The sequence below is a fragment of the Salvelinus sp. IW2-2015 genome, linkage group LG36, assembly GCF_002910315.2.
Source record: "Salvelinus sp. IW2-2015 linkage group LG36, ASM291031v2, whole genome shotgun sequence".
In the NCBI taxonomy this organism is placed as follows: Eukaryota; Metazoa; Chordata; class Actinopteri; order Salmoniformes; family Salmonidae; genus Salvelinus; species Salvelinus sp. IW2-2015.
In genome coordinates this window covers 14,761,537-14,779,619 of record NC_036875.1, presented here as the reverse complement: position 1 = coordinate 14,779,619, position 18,083 = coordinate 14,761,537, and the positions used below count along the sequence as shown (strand labels likewise).

The following is an 18,083-nucleotide window of genomic DNA, read 5'->3' as shown; positions in this document are numbered from 1 at the left end:
GTTGTGACAATAAACACAGTTTTCATAAAGAAGCGAATGGGTAACAATATAGCCAATATGACTATGGAAGTCATTTGTTTTTTTCCACTGCGGGTGTTGCTGACCTGTTATGTCAGTGGTCTAATTCTGTGGAAGTATAATACAATCTGTAACGTAACAATGTAAATTATATGGTAATTTGGGGTATTATCAACAGTAAAAAACTCTTTGGAGCGTATGATGACCTAGCTAGCCAGTAGCTAGCTAACACCAGACACAGATGAAAGGGGAAACATATAAGTATCTTTGTCATAGATGAATAATGCACACTTTTAAATATATTTGCTGACAAGGCGGTACTTATTGAAATTAGGTAGGAGAATATCATGTTACCATTGGTGTACTAAAATGAGAGTTAGGGTGAGGTCACCCTACTGCCTTAATAAACCCCGCCTCCTGAATCCAAGTGTTTGACATGGGGGAGAGAGCCAGTAACTTTATGATCAAACTTTATCAATGTAAAAGCAACAGTCATTTTTCATACTTTGGTCATCTTACTTTGATACTTTGATCCTTACTTTGACTGTTCATGACCTTCAAACCTTAAATTGTTGAGCATTTTGCCCTATCGTCGCTACCAGTTCGGGAAGCCTTTGTTAAAGCTTCTAGAAGTGCAAGTGATATCAAACAACAAATATTCATCAATATAGTATATTGTAACGTGTAAACACTTTACCTAGCAGCCAACCTGCTTGCACCAATCCCCTGTAATTACAGTAAAATACTGTGAAATACAAACCTCCTCCCCTCAATAAATGTAATTAATTCATCCATTAATTAATTAATTCCGATTACAGTATAATTTACTTTTTTTACAGTATAATACAGTCAATTTTAACGTATTGTACTGTGTGTCATTACTCAGTACTTGCTTTGATACCGTATTTACATTACAGTAGGTGTACTGTAATATGAATGCATCATTTTACAGTGCATGCATGGTGACATCATTGACTGTTTTGCTTGGCTATATGACTCTGGTCTGTGTTGAGTTTCCCGGGGACTGGGATGAGACCCACCACCTCATATTGTTACAGATGTGTTTTTCATCAATTAGATCAACATTGGTATGTTGTGGCGCATAACGAAAATCATTGTGATATACTGCATTAATAACGTTGTTATACCTGTTGTGGTTTTACATCAACGGCAAGTCACTTAAACGCACATAAGTTATGATTTATGGTTATTGGATTATAAACATGCTATAGTACAGTAATACCATATGTGCCATTTGGATATACTGTCTTAACAGAGCATTAGATGGCAATGCTTCTCAGCTCACAATCCCTGAACAGACTGCACCCGACCCCCTCTCAGAGGTCCCTCCCCCTCTGTGTGATTGGTTAGGGCAACAGTTTGTAGCCCACAGGGGCCAGATACAGTACTCAGTAGAACAGAGAGAAAAGGAGGACAGCTTCAACCCTCCTGCCTCTTCTCAATAGGCTGAGAGGACAGGGTTAGAGGACCAGAAACTTAAATCAGAGCCAATATACTGGTACTGGAGGTAAACGCTTAAGCGTAGGGGTGAGCTAGTTTGTCCAGATTGCTACAGTGGATTGGCCTAGTACAGTATTACCAGACTTGTCAACTGTGAGACCTCTCTTCTTTTCCCCCTGTTTGTGGATGATGGGACTTTAGCCATGTGGCAGGTAAAAAAAGAGGTTACTGCTTACTTTGGGGTTGCTTATTTTCCTTCAAGCAAGTGGTTTTTCTCTCTCTCTCTGTGTGTGTGTGTGTGCCTGTGTGTGCCTGTGTGTGTGCGTGTGCAGTAAGTGCTTGATATCAGTGTGTCGACAGAACAAGTTTCTGAGACTCGAGGCAGGGTACAGTTCAAAAGCTGATGTCACTGCTGCATTGCACTCAGAAATGCCATTATGTTTGACGACAGATGAATTATCAAAGTGACGTTACAGAGTGTAGAATAACACAGCGGTGGAGAGGCCATGTGAATGTGAAAGGAAAGAATATAACAACACATCAATGGTGTGATTATGTGCAATGTGTTGTCTGTAATCAGCATTCTTTGGATGTCACCTCATTTTGTGATTAGAAAAGCTGGTATGCCAATTTCAGTGCTGACATCATGCCAAGGTTTACACGTTGATCGCCATGAAAACATCGTTTATGAGACCGGTGCAAGAAGTAATCCATCTTTATTTGAATCAAGCAGGCTGTTTGCAGAATGCAGTTGAAATGCCAGCCTTTATTGTTCTTCAGCTTGTAGAATGTGACCAGTTTAGAATGTTATTTTCTCACAAATGTCAATTAAAGCTGTTTTTGTTGAGTGAAGCTGCTATTTTTCAACAGTGTATTGCCAATAAAGACCTTGAGTTTGTTACACAGTCTGAGGGTTATACTAGTGCTACCAGGGGATTGGAAATATGTCCTTATGAAGACAAAACACATCTCCTGATGCCCCACCAAATGTAATACACCTCAGATAAGATAAGATAAGACAAGTGAAAGTAAGACAAGTGAAAGATAGCAGTGTTTCGTGATCTGGGTTACCTCTTTAACTCTCAAGCATTATGTGTAATATTGTGACAGAAGCTTGCCTGTAGTTTTACAACAGAGCTTATCTGTGGGCAAGTCATCCTTATGAACGTCTTATTTTCTAAGTGTAACATTTAGACTTTGCTGTTGGAGCCTGGGGTTTTCCTTATTAATTAGTAACTCATTGTTTCCCAGTAGAGCTGAAGAATGCCTGACTTTCTCTGTAGTCGCTCTTTGATCACTTGTGTGGTAAATAATGTATCACCATGGAAACCTTGTGGGCTGGCCACTAGAGGTATCAGGGAATGTGTCAGTCAGTGAATCATTTGTTGAGATTCAGTCTTTGGAATGTAGGTGTTGAAATAGGTAAAGAAGCAACGGTACAGTCGGGATAGTGTGTTTGTTTGGGAGTCTACAACAGTAACTTTTTGTTTGACGCTACTATAGAAAGTATTTCAGAAGTCTGTGTATGCATAGCTCATAACTTATCATCAGCATAACCAAATATTCAATTATGTCAGGGATCGGCAGTGTCAGGCAGTTTCTATGTCAGCCACAAGATGTCCCCCTTTAACCTGTTTTTCAGTGGGTTGAGTTGTCCATCAATTTCTATGTGGTGATCTGAAATCACAACGCAGCTATGTAAACAGTACATTTCATAAGAATGAAAATATATCTCTTGAAGTTAACCCATACATTTTTGAGTAATTTCAATGACGCATAATCTTCTTGAGATATTCATAAACCCTCAATTTAATCCACTGAGTTATTGGGGATCAAGGGACGAAAGATGTTTTGATTGATCATGTTTTAATTAAAACGACTGGAATTTGAGATTAGTGTAATCCAACTGCGACCAATTCTGTTATCATGACATCTATGCTGGTCTAGGGCTTTGCTGGGAAAGCAACAGTCTTAGGGGGATTCAGTGAAAGTTCATATGGTTATGGAAAGAAAACAACATTTTCCTGCTGATGCCACCTGCCAAGCAGCAGGGAGGAAATGGGAGAGTTTGGCTGTTCTGATTACTGACCAGGATGACCTACAGAAAGACTGGCCCTGCCAGCAGCTGGCCTAGTTAACAAACCCTCTGTTCTAAAGCTCTTTGACTGCTTGGCTGGCTAAAGGCTAACTGGCAATGTATCAATCCAACTAGTGGCCTCCGTTTCCAGTTTCTAATCTTTGCTCAAATCAGCATTGGACTCTCAGCTGCAAAAAAAAAACCTTTGCAGTGTATTTTTTTTAGATGGTTGCATTTCATAACTGTATTATTGTCTGTTCACATGTACACCCCTTACTCTAGGCTACTGTTTATTGGCACACATTTGTAATCAATATCCCTCAACAGAACATCAACTTAACAAATGAAACACCTACTGTACTGTCAAAATCAATATAGCAAGTCCTGCAGGCTCTAGTTGTATCTTATCTTGATTATTGTCCAGTCATATGGTCAAGTGCTGCAAAGAAAGACCTAGTTAAGCTGCAGCTGGCCCAGAACAGAGCGGCACGTCTTGCACTTTATTATAATCAAAGGGATAATATTAATGCTATGCATGCCAGTTTTTCTTGGCTAAAAGTTGAGGAAAGACTGACTGCATTACATCTTGTTGTTATAAAAAACATTAATATGTTGGAAATACGAAATTGTTTGCATAGTCAACTTAAACACAGCACTGACACACACACTTACCCTACCAGACATGCCACCAGGGGTCTTTTCACAGTCCCCAGGTCCAGAACAAATTCAAAGAAACGTACAGTATTATACAGAGCCATGAGTGCATGGAACTCCCATCTTATATAGTGCAAGTGAACAGTAAACCTGGTTTAAAAAACAAACAAAGCAACACCTCACGGCACAACGCCTCTCCCCCATGTGACCTACTTGTTGTGTGTATGTAATGACATGTATATGTAACTGAGAGATGCACATAAACTACATGTTCATGTTTTTAAATGTATGTAAATTCTAGTCTTTTGTCTGTAATGTATTTTCTGTTATGTGTCGGATCCCAGTAAGACTAGCTGTCGCCATTGACGTCGGCTAATGAGAATCCTAATAAATCAAAATATGAAATATACTGAAATGATTGTCGAAATTTACAACAGGTCACATGCTCATCATTATAATTCCATACATGCAGTACAAATCCATAGTCAATTGGTTGTGCATTAGCTTCGCCACAATAGTAGAAACGCAGTATAATGCAAACCCCTGAATAAAGCTGGTTTGCCTTTTCAACATAATCCTATTTGACAGGTGGAGTACCCTTGAAGTAAAACAAATGTTGATTTCTATCATCCACTCAGATAGCACAGCACACCACTGTGCTTCCTCGTTTGTTTTCTAATATATGAAAGCAGTAAATTCCCATGTTTTTGGTGAATGTGGGTCAGGATGAGGCCCCTGCTGATAATCACAGTGATGTGTACGGGTGCAGATTTGGGAGATTAGAGATTTTGTCTAATCATCTGCCTCTCGCCACAGCTGTAAATCACATTAGGCAGACAGAGTGGGCTGTTGGGCCGCTCCATTGAGACGGCTGCTTTTGGGTGCAGCACCAGGCCACACATTGGTCACAGATACGCTGTGAAGACAGGATTACAGATAATGATGTTAGGTATCTGCCCCAGGAAAAAAGGGGAAAAGAGCAAGTTCTCTCTCTCTAATAATAAATATATGGATTGCGGCCATCATTAGAGATGATAAAAGAGTCTGGCATAGCCAATTAAAAGGTGCTTGAATTGGAGAGAAAACAATCGGCCACAAAAATGAGAATGAGAGCACATATCTTGTTTCTTTTTAAACGTAAACTTTATTTAACTAGGCAAGTTAGTTAAGAACAAATTCTTATTTACGATGGCAGCCTACCCCGGCCAAACACGGACGACGCTGGGCCAATTGTGCGCCGCCCTATGGGACTCCCAATCACGGCCGGATGTCATACAGCCTGGATTCGAACCAGGGTGTCTGTAGTGATGCCTCAAGCACTGAGATGCAATGCCTTAGACAGCTTAGCTACGCAGGAGCCCAAAAGGTAATATTTGTCCAAGGATGACTCTAGTTTAAATAACATTTCAATGTAGTTATTAGGCCTAATATCCAAATTCAGAGTTTCCCTGAAGTGCCATATTGCTTAGTACTAATGCTTGATACAAGATGCAAGCACCTATCCCACACTGGAAAACTGTCAGTGACCACGTGCAGTGATGCCTATCCCTGTTTATTGTTCCGCTGCTCTTTCAGTTCTGCAGAGATACCACCCTGCATGTCTGGGCCCTGGGAATAAACTATTTACAGTTAACTCTGTGAGTAAGCCATTTATCAGTTTTCCTGCACTTAATCTGACCCTGCTGGCTCTAAATGTTGGGGATTTACAACCTTTATGACGAGAGCTTTGTGGGGCTCTTTAGGCTGGTGGTGTCTAGGTGTGGCTACACATTAGGCGGTGTTAGTTGGCTCTTTGTGTGGTGTTTCTCCCTCTCTCGGGCCACGCTGATGCACAGTCCTACTGGCTATCGATGGTGGGTTCAGTGCCAACCAATGACTGTAGGTGCCAACCCCGGTTGGCTGTAGAGCCCGTCCCAGCCCCATCGTAAAGGTCACATTTCATATGGGCCTTTTCCAAAGCTGGCAGTGGGCAGACAGGCGACTGGCTTCAAGGCAATTGATCATTCATCTCCAATCAATGTTTTGTCAATGGGAAAAAGGTTAATGCAACATGATCTTTGTGTATGACTAGAATACTGACGCATAGTAAAGTTGTATTTCCTATAGACAGTGTTTTAAAAATGCCATTAATTCATTTTGTATTCTGCATGAATGTGTTGCATATTTGTGGCAATGTTCTTTGAGTACTTTGTGTAGAATTTTAAAAAATTAAAACAGCAGGCATGTGTAAGGCTACTATGGGTGTGGAAATGAACTGTGGGCATGGGTTTTTCATTAGGAACATCTGGGTCCTGAGTGTGTTTTGATGAACCCCACTCTCCCCCACTGAGACTCACTGACACTGAGTCACTGACATTACAGTACAGAACACTACAGCAGTACAGCAGGCATTCCTGCCCAGCTGGAGGCTTCACATGAAGTCAGTCAGGGGAATGCCATTCACATTCCCATGCCATCTCCAACACCATGTGTCTCTCACTTTCATACCCACCGCTTTGTGTTCACCAAGGCATGTCTATAATGTCTACAGTATGGATCTGTCTGTCAGAGAGGGGATTCTATCTCAATGTAATTTTGAATGATAGGAGAATTCAAATGTACCGGAGGGAGGGAGGGACATGAAGAGCGAATAGTAGATGGTAGACATGCCTTGGTGAACACAAACCCTTACCTAAAAGTGATTAATCCCGCTTTAGAAGGCACTGGAACAAATGAACACAGGTCTTATCATGAAGAGACACATGTCTACAGATTGCACTGGTCTTGAGGAGAGGGCTAGATATGGAATGGTTTAATTTTAAAACAGATTGTAGAGCTTTTGTGGTCTAATAATGATTTTGTGAAACAGATGTAATCTGTGCRGTCTACGTCAACTTGTTGTTTGGGAGCACAGGGAATCAGAGATCCCTGCATGCCCTCCCTGTGTTTCAGATGAATCCTGCTGCCAGCAAGGCTCCCATCCCAACCCATCCCCTGTGTGTGTGCACATTCCTGCATGCCTGTGTACAGATTTAGGATCTTAATTTGACCAGTCTTTCATTGCTGAAAATGTTCCTGCACAGCAGGAAATGCTAACTTGTAATATATTTCGAGTTTTAAAATGGCTTCTAAAGTTTGTCATTTCCACTTAGACTTGATTTGCCCTAACGAAAGTATATCAACGCCTACAAAAATGTCCATTCATTATAATCCACATAATAATTCACATTTCCTGTTGCTGCAGAATTTTTTTTCTGCTGTAGCAAACTGGCTCATATTAAAATCCTACATCTGTATATGTGTGCATGTGTGTTGTCAGGCTTTCTCTTTTTTAATCCCTGGTGACAGAGCCAAGAAAAGTTCCGCCACACAGGGCAGCATTGTGCCGCTGGAGAGGCAGAGGAGACGGTCACGGAGGGAAACGGATCCTGACGCTGTCCTCTGTCTCCTCTCTGGATCACGGCTCAGTGGGCAGGGCTCAGAGCACAGAGGACACTGACCTGTCTGTCCTGTGTGAGGGCCAAAGCTATACTGACTAGACCAACCAGGGTCCTATGGAGCTCTGTCCCTGCTTATATCCAGCCTCTCGCTCTTTCTCTTTTTTTCTCTTCTCTCTCTCTCTCTCTCTCTCTCTCTCTCTCTCTCTCTCTTGTTCTCTCTCTGCCAATACTTCCAGTGAGTAATTGAGTGCTGGCCGGCTCTCCTACTGTAGGTGGAGCTGGCTTTCCTGGAATTGTGGGGCAGCTCTTCCTGTTGTGCTTGCTACTTGCTACCTCTTGCTCTCCGTCTCCTGGTTCCTGGTTAATGACAGCCCTGCTCCGCTACCGCAGGATTACTTCCTTATGAAGACTTGTTCCATCTGGATGCTGGCCTCTCTTCTGTTACTGCACGCTGCCACCGCCTCGTTTCGGGGGGTTTCTTTTGTTGTTGTTTAATATACTTTCATGATTTGGGTCAGAAGTTCCCCCTCAACTGAAATGTCTCTGCAGTGCAAAGCGGGGCAAAATCCATCGGTGGGTAAAGTAAACTGCTTATGAATGGGAAAGCTTTCAGGGGAGTGCGTAAGGTGCAGTTGCTGTGAAGCACTTTGTTCTGGCTCTCTGCCACAGTATACTTTTACAGGGTTTTTGTGTAACTGTAGGGCTTTTGTGGCTGTTTGTATGATGACATCAAGGCTGAGACGTTTTCATTTGTGTACAGTATTTGTATTGTCCATGCAAAGCTCTTAGATCTTTTTGCATATTTATGAACTATTATTTGGCTTCATTGAATGGAGACTAAATAATTTACAGGTCACACATTTCAGGATATTTGTACTGTTACTGTTGTATGGTCATTTGGTTAGAGAAAGTACAAAAAATATATATTCTGACCGATGTGTCATATGAGTTGTGTTTGACTTGTCGAATACTTGTCAAACACATTACAAGAGACAAACATGTCAGGACGGTGATCATCTGTGGATTTAGTTGCCACTCTACTTCTACAACAACTATTCTTACACTACAGTAGACATGAGCACCAATATACTTTGTATCAGCAATTATTGTTGAGATTTTGTCATTCACTTCTCACCAGATTAATTTATACTTCAGTGTGCAAAACATCTAAACTTGGCGTCGTGTGCACTGTGCATGAAAATAGATGATTTAAAATGACATTTAAAATAGATGATTTGAAGTGTCTTGGGTGTTCAAGGTCAAGACACTAAGATTATACTACATTTTTAATGGAGGAAACCATAAACTATCATAATGTTTCTAACTGTTTCTGAAAAATGCAGTACAGTAGCCTATACTGTATGTTTCCTTACCGCTAACAAACTATTGTTATATTTCTACTCTCTGAGCATCACTTTTGAACATTGGATACACAAACTCCACCCCCCTACTCATTTAGCCAGCAAGTTTGTCTCATCAACTTGGATAACAAAGAGAACTTTGTTACTCCAAAAAAATCACATTCAGACACCTGCATTAAACTCCATGTCTGCACAAACCAAATATAGTAGCACAACAAAGCCCCACAGATGCATTCATATTGTCTGCATCACAGACATGGGAGACAAGTGTAACAGACAATTGTCTCTTGTCTCATACAGTAGGTTAGCTGAGTGCCTCTGCGGATTTGACTAGAATAGGAGGGGGAACAAACCCGGGCCTGTAGCTCTGGGGCCTGGGATAATTGCTGTATCCTCACAACTTCAAAGACCACTTGTGCCCGGCTGGCCTGATAATGAGCTTTTGCCTTCTTTCACACGTAATTAGTGGAGGTAGAGAGTTTACACAGGGAGACGTGGTGGTCACAGAGTGTCTACTCGCAGCTGGGGTGTCTGACTGGCCAGTAACAAAGGCTCTGTGTCCATCAGTCCAGTCACAGTGTGGAGCTCCAGCTGGGCCAGGGACTTCTGCTTCACTGAGCTGTCTGGCCTCACTGTCCTGCACTGCCCTGGGCTAGCTAGCCAGACCAAGCCTTTCCGTATACATGGCTATTCTTGTATGCACTGTATGTCTACTTGAGTCATTTTCGTGTTTCTGGAGTTATATCATCAAAACAGCTCAAAACGCTTACATAAAATATTCACTGTTTGTTTGTTTTTCCCAATTACAGTCTTCAGTTGTTTGGTTGTTGCATCACAGGGAATAAGGACAGATGTGCCTCCCTATAAAATATGTATGGATTAGTTCAGGGGAAATTAAGATCCACACGGATTGCTTAACTTTTTTACGAACATCACTTTCATTTCTATGGCGCTTTAATCATTTATATTTGTCTGAAGGGTTTAGAACACGCCAAAACTCAGAAGAGTCTTCATTTCTCATTTCCTCATTTCATTCAATACCCCTGATAAAGATACCACAGATGTGTTTTCCAGTACCTGCTATTTATTCCTCTAGTACATCAAGTAATCTCCAGTTTTCTTTAAATTAGGAATGTGGAAAGACCACTCATTAATTTATTTTCTGGGAAGGTTGACAACCCCCTATAGCTCAACCCTTTTCGAACCCTTCACTTCTCTCTCTCTTTCTGTCTCTCTTTCTCTTTATCGCTTTCTTTCTCTTCTCTCTCTCTCTCTCTCTTTCTCCTCTCCCTCCCTCCTTTCTCTCTCTCTCTCTCTCTCTCTCCCATTTTCTAATGATGTACTACATGTCATCCCTACAGATAGCTGATCAGCTTCCCTGGATTTTGCTGACGACACCGCTTTGTTGTGCGTGAAGATGGAAACACTGGAGTCGGAGCTGACCTGCCCAATCTGTCTGGAGCTCTTCGAGGACCCACTGCTCTTGCCCTGCGCTCACAGCCTGTGTTTCAACTGTGCCCACCGCATCCTAGTCTCCCACTGCACCCCCAACGAGCCTGTGCAGTCCATCAGCGCCTTCCAGTGCCCAACCTGTCGCTATGTCATCACCCTCAGCCAGAGGGGCCTAGAAGGACTGAAGCGTAACGTCACTCTGCAGAACATCATTGACCGCTTTCAGAAGGCTTCCGTGAGCGGGCCCAACTCCCCCAGYGAGACTCGCCGYGAGCGGGYCGCCCYRGACRGCWMGGCCATGACCTCCCCCAGCGAGASGGTGCAGTGYCAGTTCTGTGAGCARGACCCTCCCCARGAYGCCGTCAAGACCTGTGTCACCTGYGAGGTGTCCTACTGCGAYGARTGCYTGAAGGCCACCCACCCCAATAAGAAGCCCTTCACYRGCCACCGTCTGATCGAGCCCATGYCGGACTGCCACMTCAGGGGACTCATGTGTCTGGAGCACGAGGACGAGAAGGTGAACATGTACTGTGTCACAGATGAACAGTTGATCTGTGCCTTGTGCAAACTGGTCGGTCGGCATCGGGACCACCAAGTAGCAGCACTCAGCGACCGCTACGAGAAACTGAAGGTAAGAGATGCTACTGTACAATACTGTGCACAGCTTCAGGAATGTCTGGGGAGTATCTGGGGAGTTAATGACTGACTGTGAAGAGCTCATTGTGTACACATGGTGAGATGTAAAATCAAATTTGATAAAAAACAAGTTTGAATTTTTAAGTATACTAGATTAACAAGATTGTGCCTGAATTGCGTGACACAAATATTGATCAAATTCAATATTTGACCATTCACTTTTTGTGTTGTGGAGATTCACCACACATTTTTCAGAGATCAGTTCATTTTTTCATTACTTACTATTTCATATCAGCAGCTTTTCAAAAACATTAAAACGATTTGATTGTTATATAGTGTGTTGTTTCCAGAATGTAATATTTTATTTCTGGCCATATCATAAAAATCTGTGACCTACTGCAGTTTGAGAAAAAAACACATTGTTCAACATGTCATAGAGACATCGTGATGATGGAATTTGTAAATTATATTTGAGATTCACATTAAACTTGAGTCATTAACATTATACATATTATCCAATATTTCAATAAATAGTCGTTCCCCCAATGATATCCTCTTTTTTAGATCTGTTTCCCCAGACTAAGACTAATGGGTGAATCAGGAGTCATTGCTGATGGTAACAGTGCAGTACAAGAGCACAATATACAATCAGGCAACCTCACTATTATATGATATGTATTATATATCTACAGATGTCTGGGCTCTTGACGTACGAAACCTTAAAAGAAAGTATTACAGAAATGGCTAATGGAAATCCCCGTTCGGTCAGATTCCCCAATAATACAACAGCATTAAACTAATGTGATTTCTGTTCATATTTCAAAAGCAAGAGCTTTGGGAACAAGGAGAGATCACACATCAAGACACTCTTTCTTTGACGGCCTTAAATGTAACATTTGCCACGTAATTCCAACCAATAAAAAATATTGCTTCCAGGGTTTCAGGTTAAGTAGAGCTAACCACTTTCCCTCCATGGTTCCATATTAATAAGGCGTCATGAGAGAGACTTTGTTAGCTGGAACACACAAAAAGGTGGCCACGCATTCCTTCCACTTTAGACTTGAATGAGCCCCTGTCAAAGCACTGAGATTCGGGCTTTGTGGGTTAGTATTTTGCCAACACACGCCATGGGACACGATCATGGCTCCAGAAACCTCATGGGAGCAATTAATGCTTTATTACAAGGCAGAACCATGCAGCTGTGTGTTATAGTTAGCCTTTCACATGGAAATTGACCCTCACATTTGACAAGTTCTATCAAGAGATGCAGCAAGCAGGGCTGGGATGTTAGCAGACCTCAACCTTTTACATTCTATATTGATCAACATATAAAGTATTGAAATATCTTCTCAGTAAAGTTGTTATTTTAGTATTTGCAATTCATCAAGTGGATGCTAAAACAATTTTTTTGTAGTTAACATGTTTTACCGTCTTTTATTTGTACTGTACAGTAGACATAGCCTATCTATTGTCATTCTATCACAGGCTATTGATGGCGTATACATTTTTTGTAAATATTTGCATAAGGCAGTGTTTAGTTAATGCCTTTAGTAAATAAGAAGTCAGTGTAATAGTGTAGCAACTGAGTAGGTGTCAAGTCTAGCGAAAAGGTTTCTAGGGATCACATGGCTTCCACTGCATGGCTTTGAAAGACCACAGGACTTTTCACACATATATAAATATATAACACTACTTGAGCATGAATCATAAAAAGGGGGTTTTGCATTACATGATACACACAAACTATTTTTGCTTGTCCTTTCACCAAAAACAAAGAGAATGCCAATGGCGAATGTCAAGCTTGGTCCCAGACTCCCAGTGAAACTGAGATGCGGTAATCTTAGATTGCAGTATAGCGATTGAGGTCAGAGCATCAGCCTTAACCAGTTTCTCCTTTGTTTGATCATGCTGTCATTGTGCAGAGAACTCCAGACTGCTATCTCAGTGAGAGGAGTGAACAGGAGGAAGCATACCAGGTGATATCTACGGTATCTACATTCAGGGACAGGTCTACTAAGAGTTTATAGCTGCTATTTTCAATGGGGAATAAAACCTACAGACTAGAGTATCAAATATGATGCAATATACAGTAGAAATTATATTAAGGTCAAATCTAGATCATTTCCGGGGCGCTTTTATTCCCCTCTGAAAATATCAGGAGCATATTTTGCACATGTGCAAATACTCGGTAAACCTGACCTTTAGAATATAGTCCACATTTTATTGTGGATGGCTTCATGGCCTCTATGCGAGATCTGCATAGTTTACGTAATGCGTAGTGACATATCTATACATACAGTTTGTAGATATGTACTATGGAACATAGTTTCACTTTTTGTGCCATCATACTGTTACATAAACACAAGAGAGAACACTATAAAAAAAAAAATACATTACCAGATTTACATTACTAGGAAAATAACTATCCCCTACTTCACTGTTGCACTGTATTTTAATGGTATTACTAAGAGTGGGCAGTGGCAGACTTGTGGTCAACTATAACCCATGTATGTCCAATATTACTTGCCAGATGTAAGATGCTCTATCTACTACACTGGCTAGTTGAAGCCAGTAAGTAACTGTAATTAATTTTACAGTACGCTACTGTAATCCATTTTACAGTAATCCAAACATGTTACCAAATTTTTTACTGTAATCTAATTTACAGTACATTACTGAAATTGCCCATGCAGCGACATATTACCCAGTGTTCTTTGAAGTTTGAATTTTTAACATTTATATTTTGGTCATTTAGTGGGTGCTCTTGTCCTTAACAACTTACATCTAGTGCATTAAACCAAGGTTGATTTAAAAAAAAAACACGTCACAGTCATAGCAAGTAAAAGTTTATCTAACTGTTACTGAAAATGTTGTAGTTAAGGATACATTGGTCTTCAAAATAGTTGTAATTACAACAAGACATCTTATTATATACTGTATCATAGGTCATCTCTGGATAGTGCCAATACAATACTGAAATATTCACAGTAAATTCATGCAATGAAACACAGTACAATAACGTAAAAGTGACTATAAACTATGAAAATTATTTCTACAGTATTTTACTGTAATTACAAGGAATTAGAGCAAGCAGGTTGGCTGTATGCATTTGCATATTAAAGAATATTAATGAATACTAGGTGTTTCATGTCCTTTTGATCTGTTTTGCCCTGCACTCAACCTTTAACAATTTTAGACTTTCTGCCACTCTGATCTGTCTCCTATATCAGATTAAGTATTAGGTAACTACTACCACATATCAAATAAATTGGTACAGCACTCTCACTAGCGGGTGCAACAAACATAGCCTCTTACAAGACACGCCTCAAAATATATTAATGAGTGAGAAACAACAATACCATGCATCCACTAATGTTTAAAAGGCTTTTGGTGCTCCAAAAATGCAATATGGTACTATATTCTGAATTACAGTAAATTACTGGCAGCAAATGTTCAGTAAGCTACTGTAGAGTTTCAGGACAAGATTTGTAGAATTCCAAAAATACAGTATATTACTGTATTCTGTGGGGGTACAGCATTCTCACTCACAGGTCCAACAAATATAGCCTCTTACAAAGTGTGATTTAAATATGTTAATGAGCCAGAGATTCTTTCCCTGCCCACATTTTCCCACAATGCAACATAATTAATACTTTTTTTTTTAAATACGGTATTTTACTGTGCATTCTACAGTGTTTTACTGTTGAAATTACAGAAAGGTCTTTCAGTGTGCTGTAAAACAAATACAGTACTTTACTGTGCATTCTACGGTAATCTACTTGGTTTAGTTTATACAGTATTATACTGTTGATTAATACAGTAAGTTCCTGATCAAATTACAAAAACGGCTAGCAGTGTGCGTGGTCACATTTTTCACTGCAAATCCTGCAATATATGTGATTAGAATGTCTGAGGCAGAAACAAATGAATGAAGTTATTCTGAGCATGGCAATTGTAATGTCACAACCACACTGGTCCTTACTTATCGTCATAGACCTTAATACCCTTGTATATGATTACTTTTTGTCTGTTTCTATTCCCCCTGACCTTAGTACCAAGGAATTGTCACACTATCTCCCCAAGTCAGCATATACAGTGGGGCTAGGATGACCTGGTCTTGGCTTAATTTTATGTTGTTGCAGCACTGTCCTTTGTGCTCTGTGTCTGTCACATGGGGCTATTGTCTTGATTTTGAAAAGTTTAATCTTTAACATAAAAGTGATAAGTCACCCCGCTTCACCTTTTGAAGGTAAACCTATAAAATATACAACAGCCAAAGTACAAAATAATCCTATCTAAATAAATAATGTTAACAGAGAGTATTTGAAAAGGATAAGATATTTTTGGACATGGAGATGCAGCCATAGGCCTCAATGCAAAAATAATCCTACATGTGTTGCAAAATTAACTACACTTAGCATGCCCTATTTCTTATTTTCACAAGTCTTGACGAGCTAGACTACAGTATGCTGATGGTCCTCTGCCAAGCCCCATCATTGCCCTATTTGGTTACATCCCAGAGGGCACATGCACTGTAGCACTCTCTGACTAACGTAGGAGGAACACGAATCAAAGACGTAACAGTAGTATTTCGATACCTGTACATGTCTGAAATCTCTTATGTTACCTTGTGACGAATGCAGACAGAGAGGTGAGGAAGAGAGGGTAAGGAGGTTAAAATACATTTTCCCTTTTATATAATGAGACTGATCGTTATTGGTTATTGTACTGTAGAGTATCCAGTAGTTTTACATTTTGTCCTCACTTTCATCTGACATATTGTTCATATTTTCATTGAAAGATTCTCAACTTAATTTCCCCTACTATAATGATTCATTGTGCAACTTTTTGCATCAACCATAGAACATGTTTATACAGTTCCCTGCAATGGAGTTCTGTTTTCCTAAAGTAATCCAGATGTGATGAGAGAAGAATAGCTGCTTCCTCTGGATGAGGAATGCTTTTGGTCCCACACCTTTCTTTGGCTTTGGCTTGCTCAGTCTCTCTTCCTTTCTGACAAAAACCGGACAGGTCAGACCACTGTCGATGTTTGGAAACTGTCCTGCCAACTTTTCCATAATTTTACCACCTGATCTAAGGACAGTGAACGCTTTGATTGTGTCGATTGTAAAAAGAGGCAATAGCCTGGTTTATTATTTCAAACTCTATTAATATATTATAAAATAGTGCATTTCTTGGGAAGAGTGCGTTCACATGCAAAACAATGAAATTTACCATGTAGATGACTTGCCAGTGGCCACGATCAAAAACTGTGCATCAACCCTCAAAAGGCTAAAGGAAGCCACGTCCACCTAAAATGAGTAACAGAGAGAGATGGAGTTGGCAGAGTGGGTTATCTAGTCTCCAGCATGGGCCTGCTGTCTCTCCTCTCAGAGTTGTTCTGGGAGCTTCTGCAGGGATCCAAATCCTCTCAGATTAATGGCACAGGATAAATCATCTCTGAGAGGAAGTGGATGCTTTATCTCCTGTTGGGAGTTGAAATGCCAACTGGCATGCCACCCTAACTGTCAAACGTTTATGGAAGAGAGACAGGAGAGAGAGGGAAATACCCTATTTACATAAAGCAATGTTGTTTTGGCCTGGCAACAGAGTGTTAACCCACCAAGAGGCATATCATTCATTACTATACCCTCTATGACTTCTTTTGTTTTCGCATTATGTAAAATTTCTTCACCAAGGCAATTATTTCAAGTGCATTATACAACTATACAGTCAAACATACAAATTAACACACTGCTGTATATAATTGCCTTTTTCGGTAGATTCAATTATTATAACACATCCATTCATACTTTAGGAACTGCATTGGAGCATTTTTCATTGCGTTGTAGTGTGTGGGTTGTTGTTCTGGTGAGGCTACTTCAGCTCGCTCAGCTGTTATCTAGCCAGGGCTCTCCGGGTCGGTCCCCTGCACCTTCAATCCACAACAGCACAGAGCTATTCTAATGGCTTCATCACCTCTGCTTGAATATAAATAAATAATCTTGGTGAGAGCAGTAAAAAAATACAATATGCTATTTCTGTACACACTGACGGCTGACGCACAGAGCCTTATGAAATCGCAATGCGAAAAGGCCGACCTGAGAGAGCTTTCCCCACCATTAGCTAAACAGTGACTTCACAGACACCTTCAGATCTCCAAAGTTCTATGCTCTCTGTTCACTCAATTCTTTAAACTTTTCATCATACAGTAGAGATGTAGGATCTTAATTTGAGCATGTTTACTACAACAGGAAAATGTTCCCGCCTCAACAGGAAATGTGAATTATTATGTGGATTATAATTAATGGACATTTTTGTAGGAGATGACATTCCCTTACATTATTCGTAAGGGAAAGTCAAATCTGAAATTTTTACATTATTCGTAAGGGAAAGTCAAATCTGAAATGTCAAAGTGGAAATTACAAACCTCAAATATACTACAAGTTAAAAATGTCCTGCATTGCAGGAAAGTTCTCCTGCAACAGGCTGATCAAATTAAGATCATACATCTGGGCTTGTACTTAATATGATAAAAAAACAATAAAAAAAAAACATGGTGGACAATCTTTATATCTAGTATTTCAAGTTCATTTCAATTGACTGTTATCTAGAGGGCAACATAATGGTATAGCACTCCATTTTTGTATTCTCTTACTGTTTTTATTCAGTGAAGTAGGCTCATGATGTTATCTATAGACCCATACACACATAACAATTCTCCTGGAGCATAATCACAGTATTAAATTAATCCAGGATTATATACCGTTAACAAATAACCCTCTCAGACATCTAACCAATGCCCTTGTGCCCTCCTTACGCCTCACTGCATAACCCCTGTGGCAAGACAATGTAATCCTTCATGGAGAAGAGTAATACATTGCAATCTAAATCATTGTGCCAGACAATAATACAACATAAAGAACCTTCTGGATGCATAACAGCCAAACAGAACTTCCCAAATATTTACCTAGCCATAGAGCCGTAGATAGTCAAGCTGTGAGA

The 18,083-nt window shown here is 40.3% G+C and overlaps 1 protein-coding gene across 5 annotated transcripts in view; it reads left to right on the top strand.

The window, feature by feature from the left end:
• Positions 1-18,083, top strand: part of mid1 (midline 1) — a 48,644-nt gene that overhangs the window by 19,551 nt on the left and 11,010 nt on the right. For 2 of the 5 annotated variants that reach the window (XM_023981303.3, XM_070437558.1), the window contains exons 2-3: positions 10,352-11,073; positions 13,001-13,054. In XM_023981303.3, the coding sequence (XP_023837071.1) occupies positions 10,408-11,073; positions 13,001-13,054 (720 nt within the window). In that variant the 5' untranslated portion in view covers positions 10,352-10,407. Of the gene's footprint in view, positions 1-1,443; positions 1,692-7,866; positions 8,203-10,351; positions 11,074-13,000; positions 13,055-18,083 lie in introns of those variants that run through there. The other 3 variants (XM_023981302.2, XM_023981304.3, XM_023981306.2) reach the window with 3 other exon arrangements.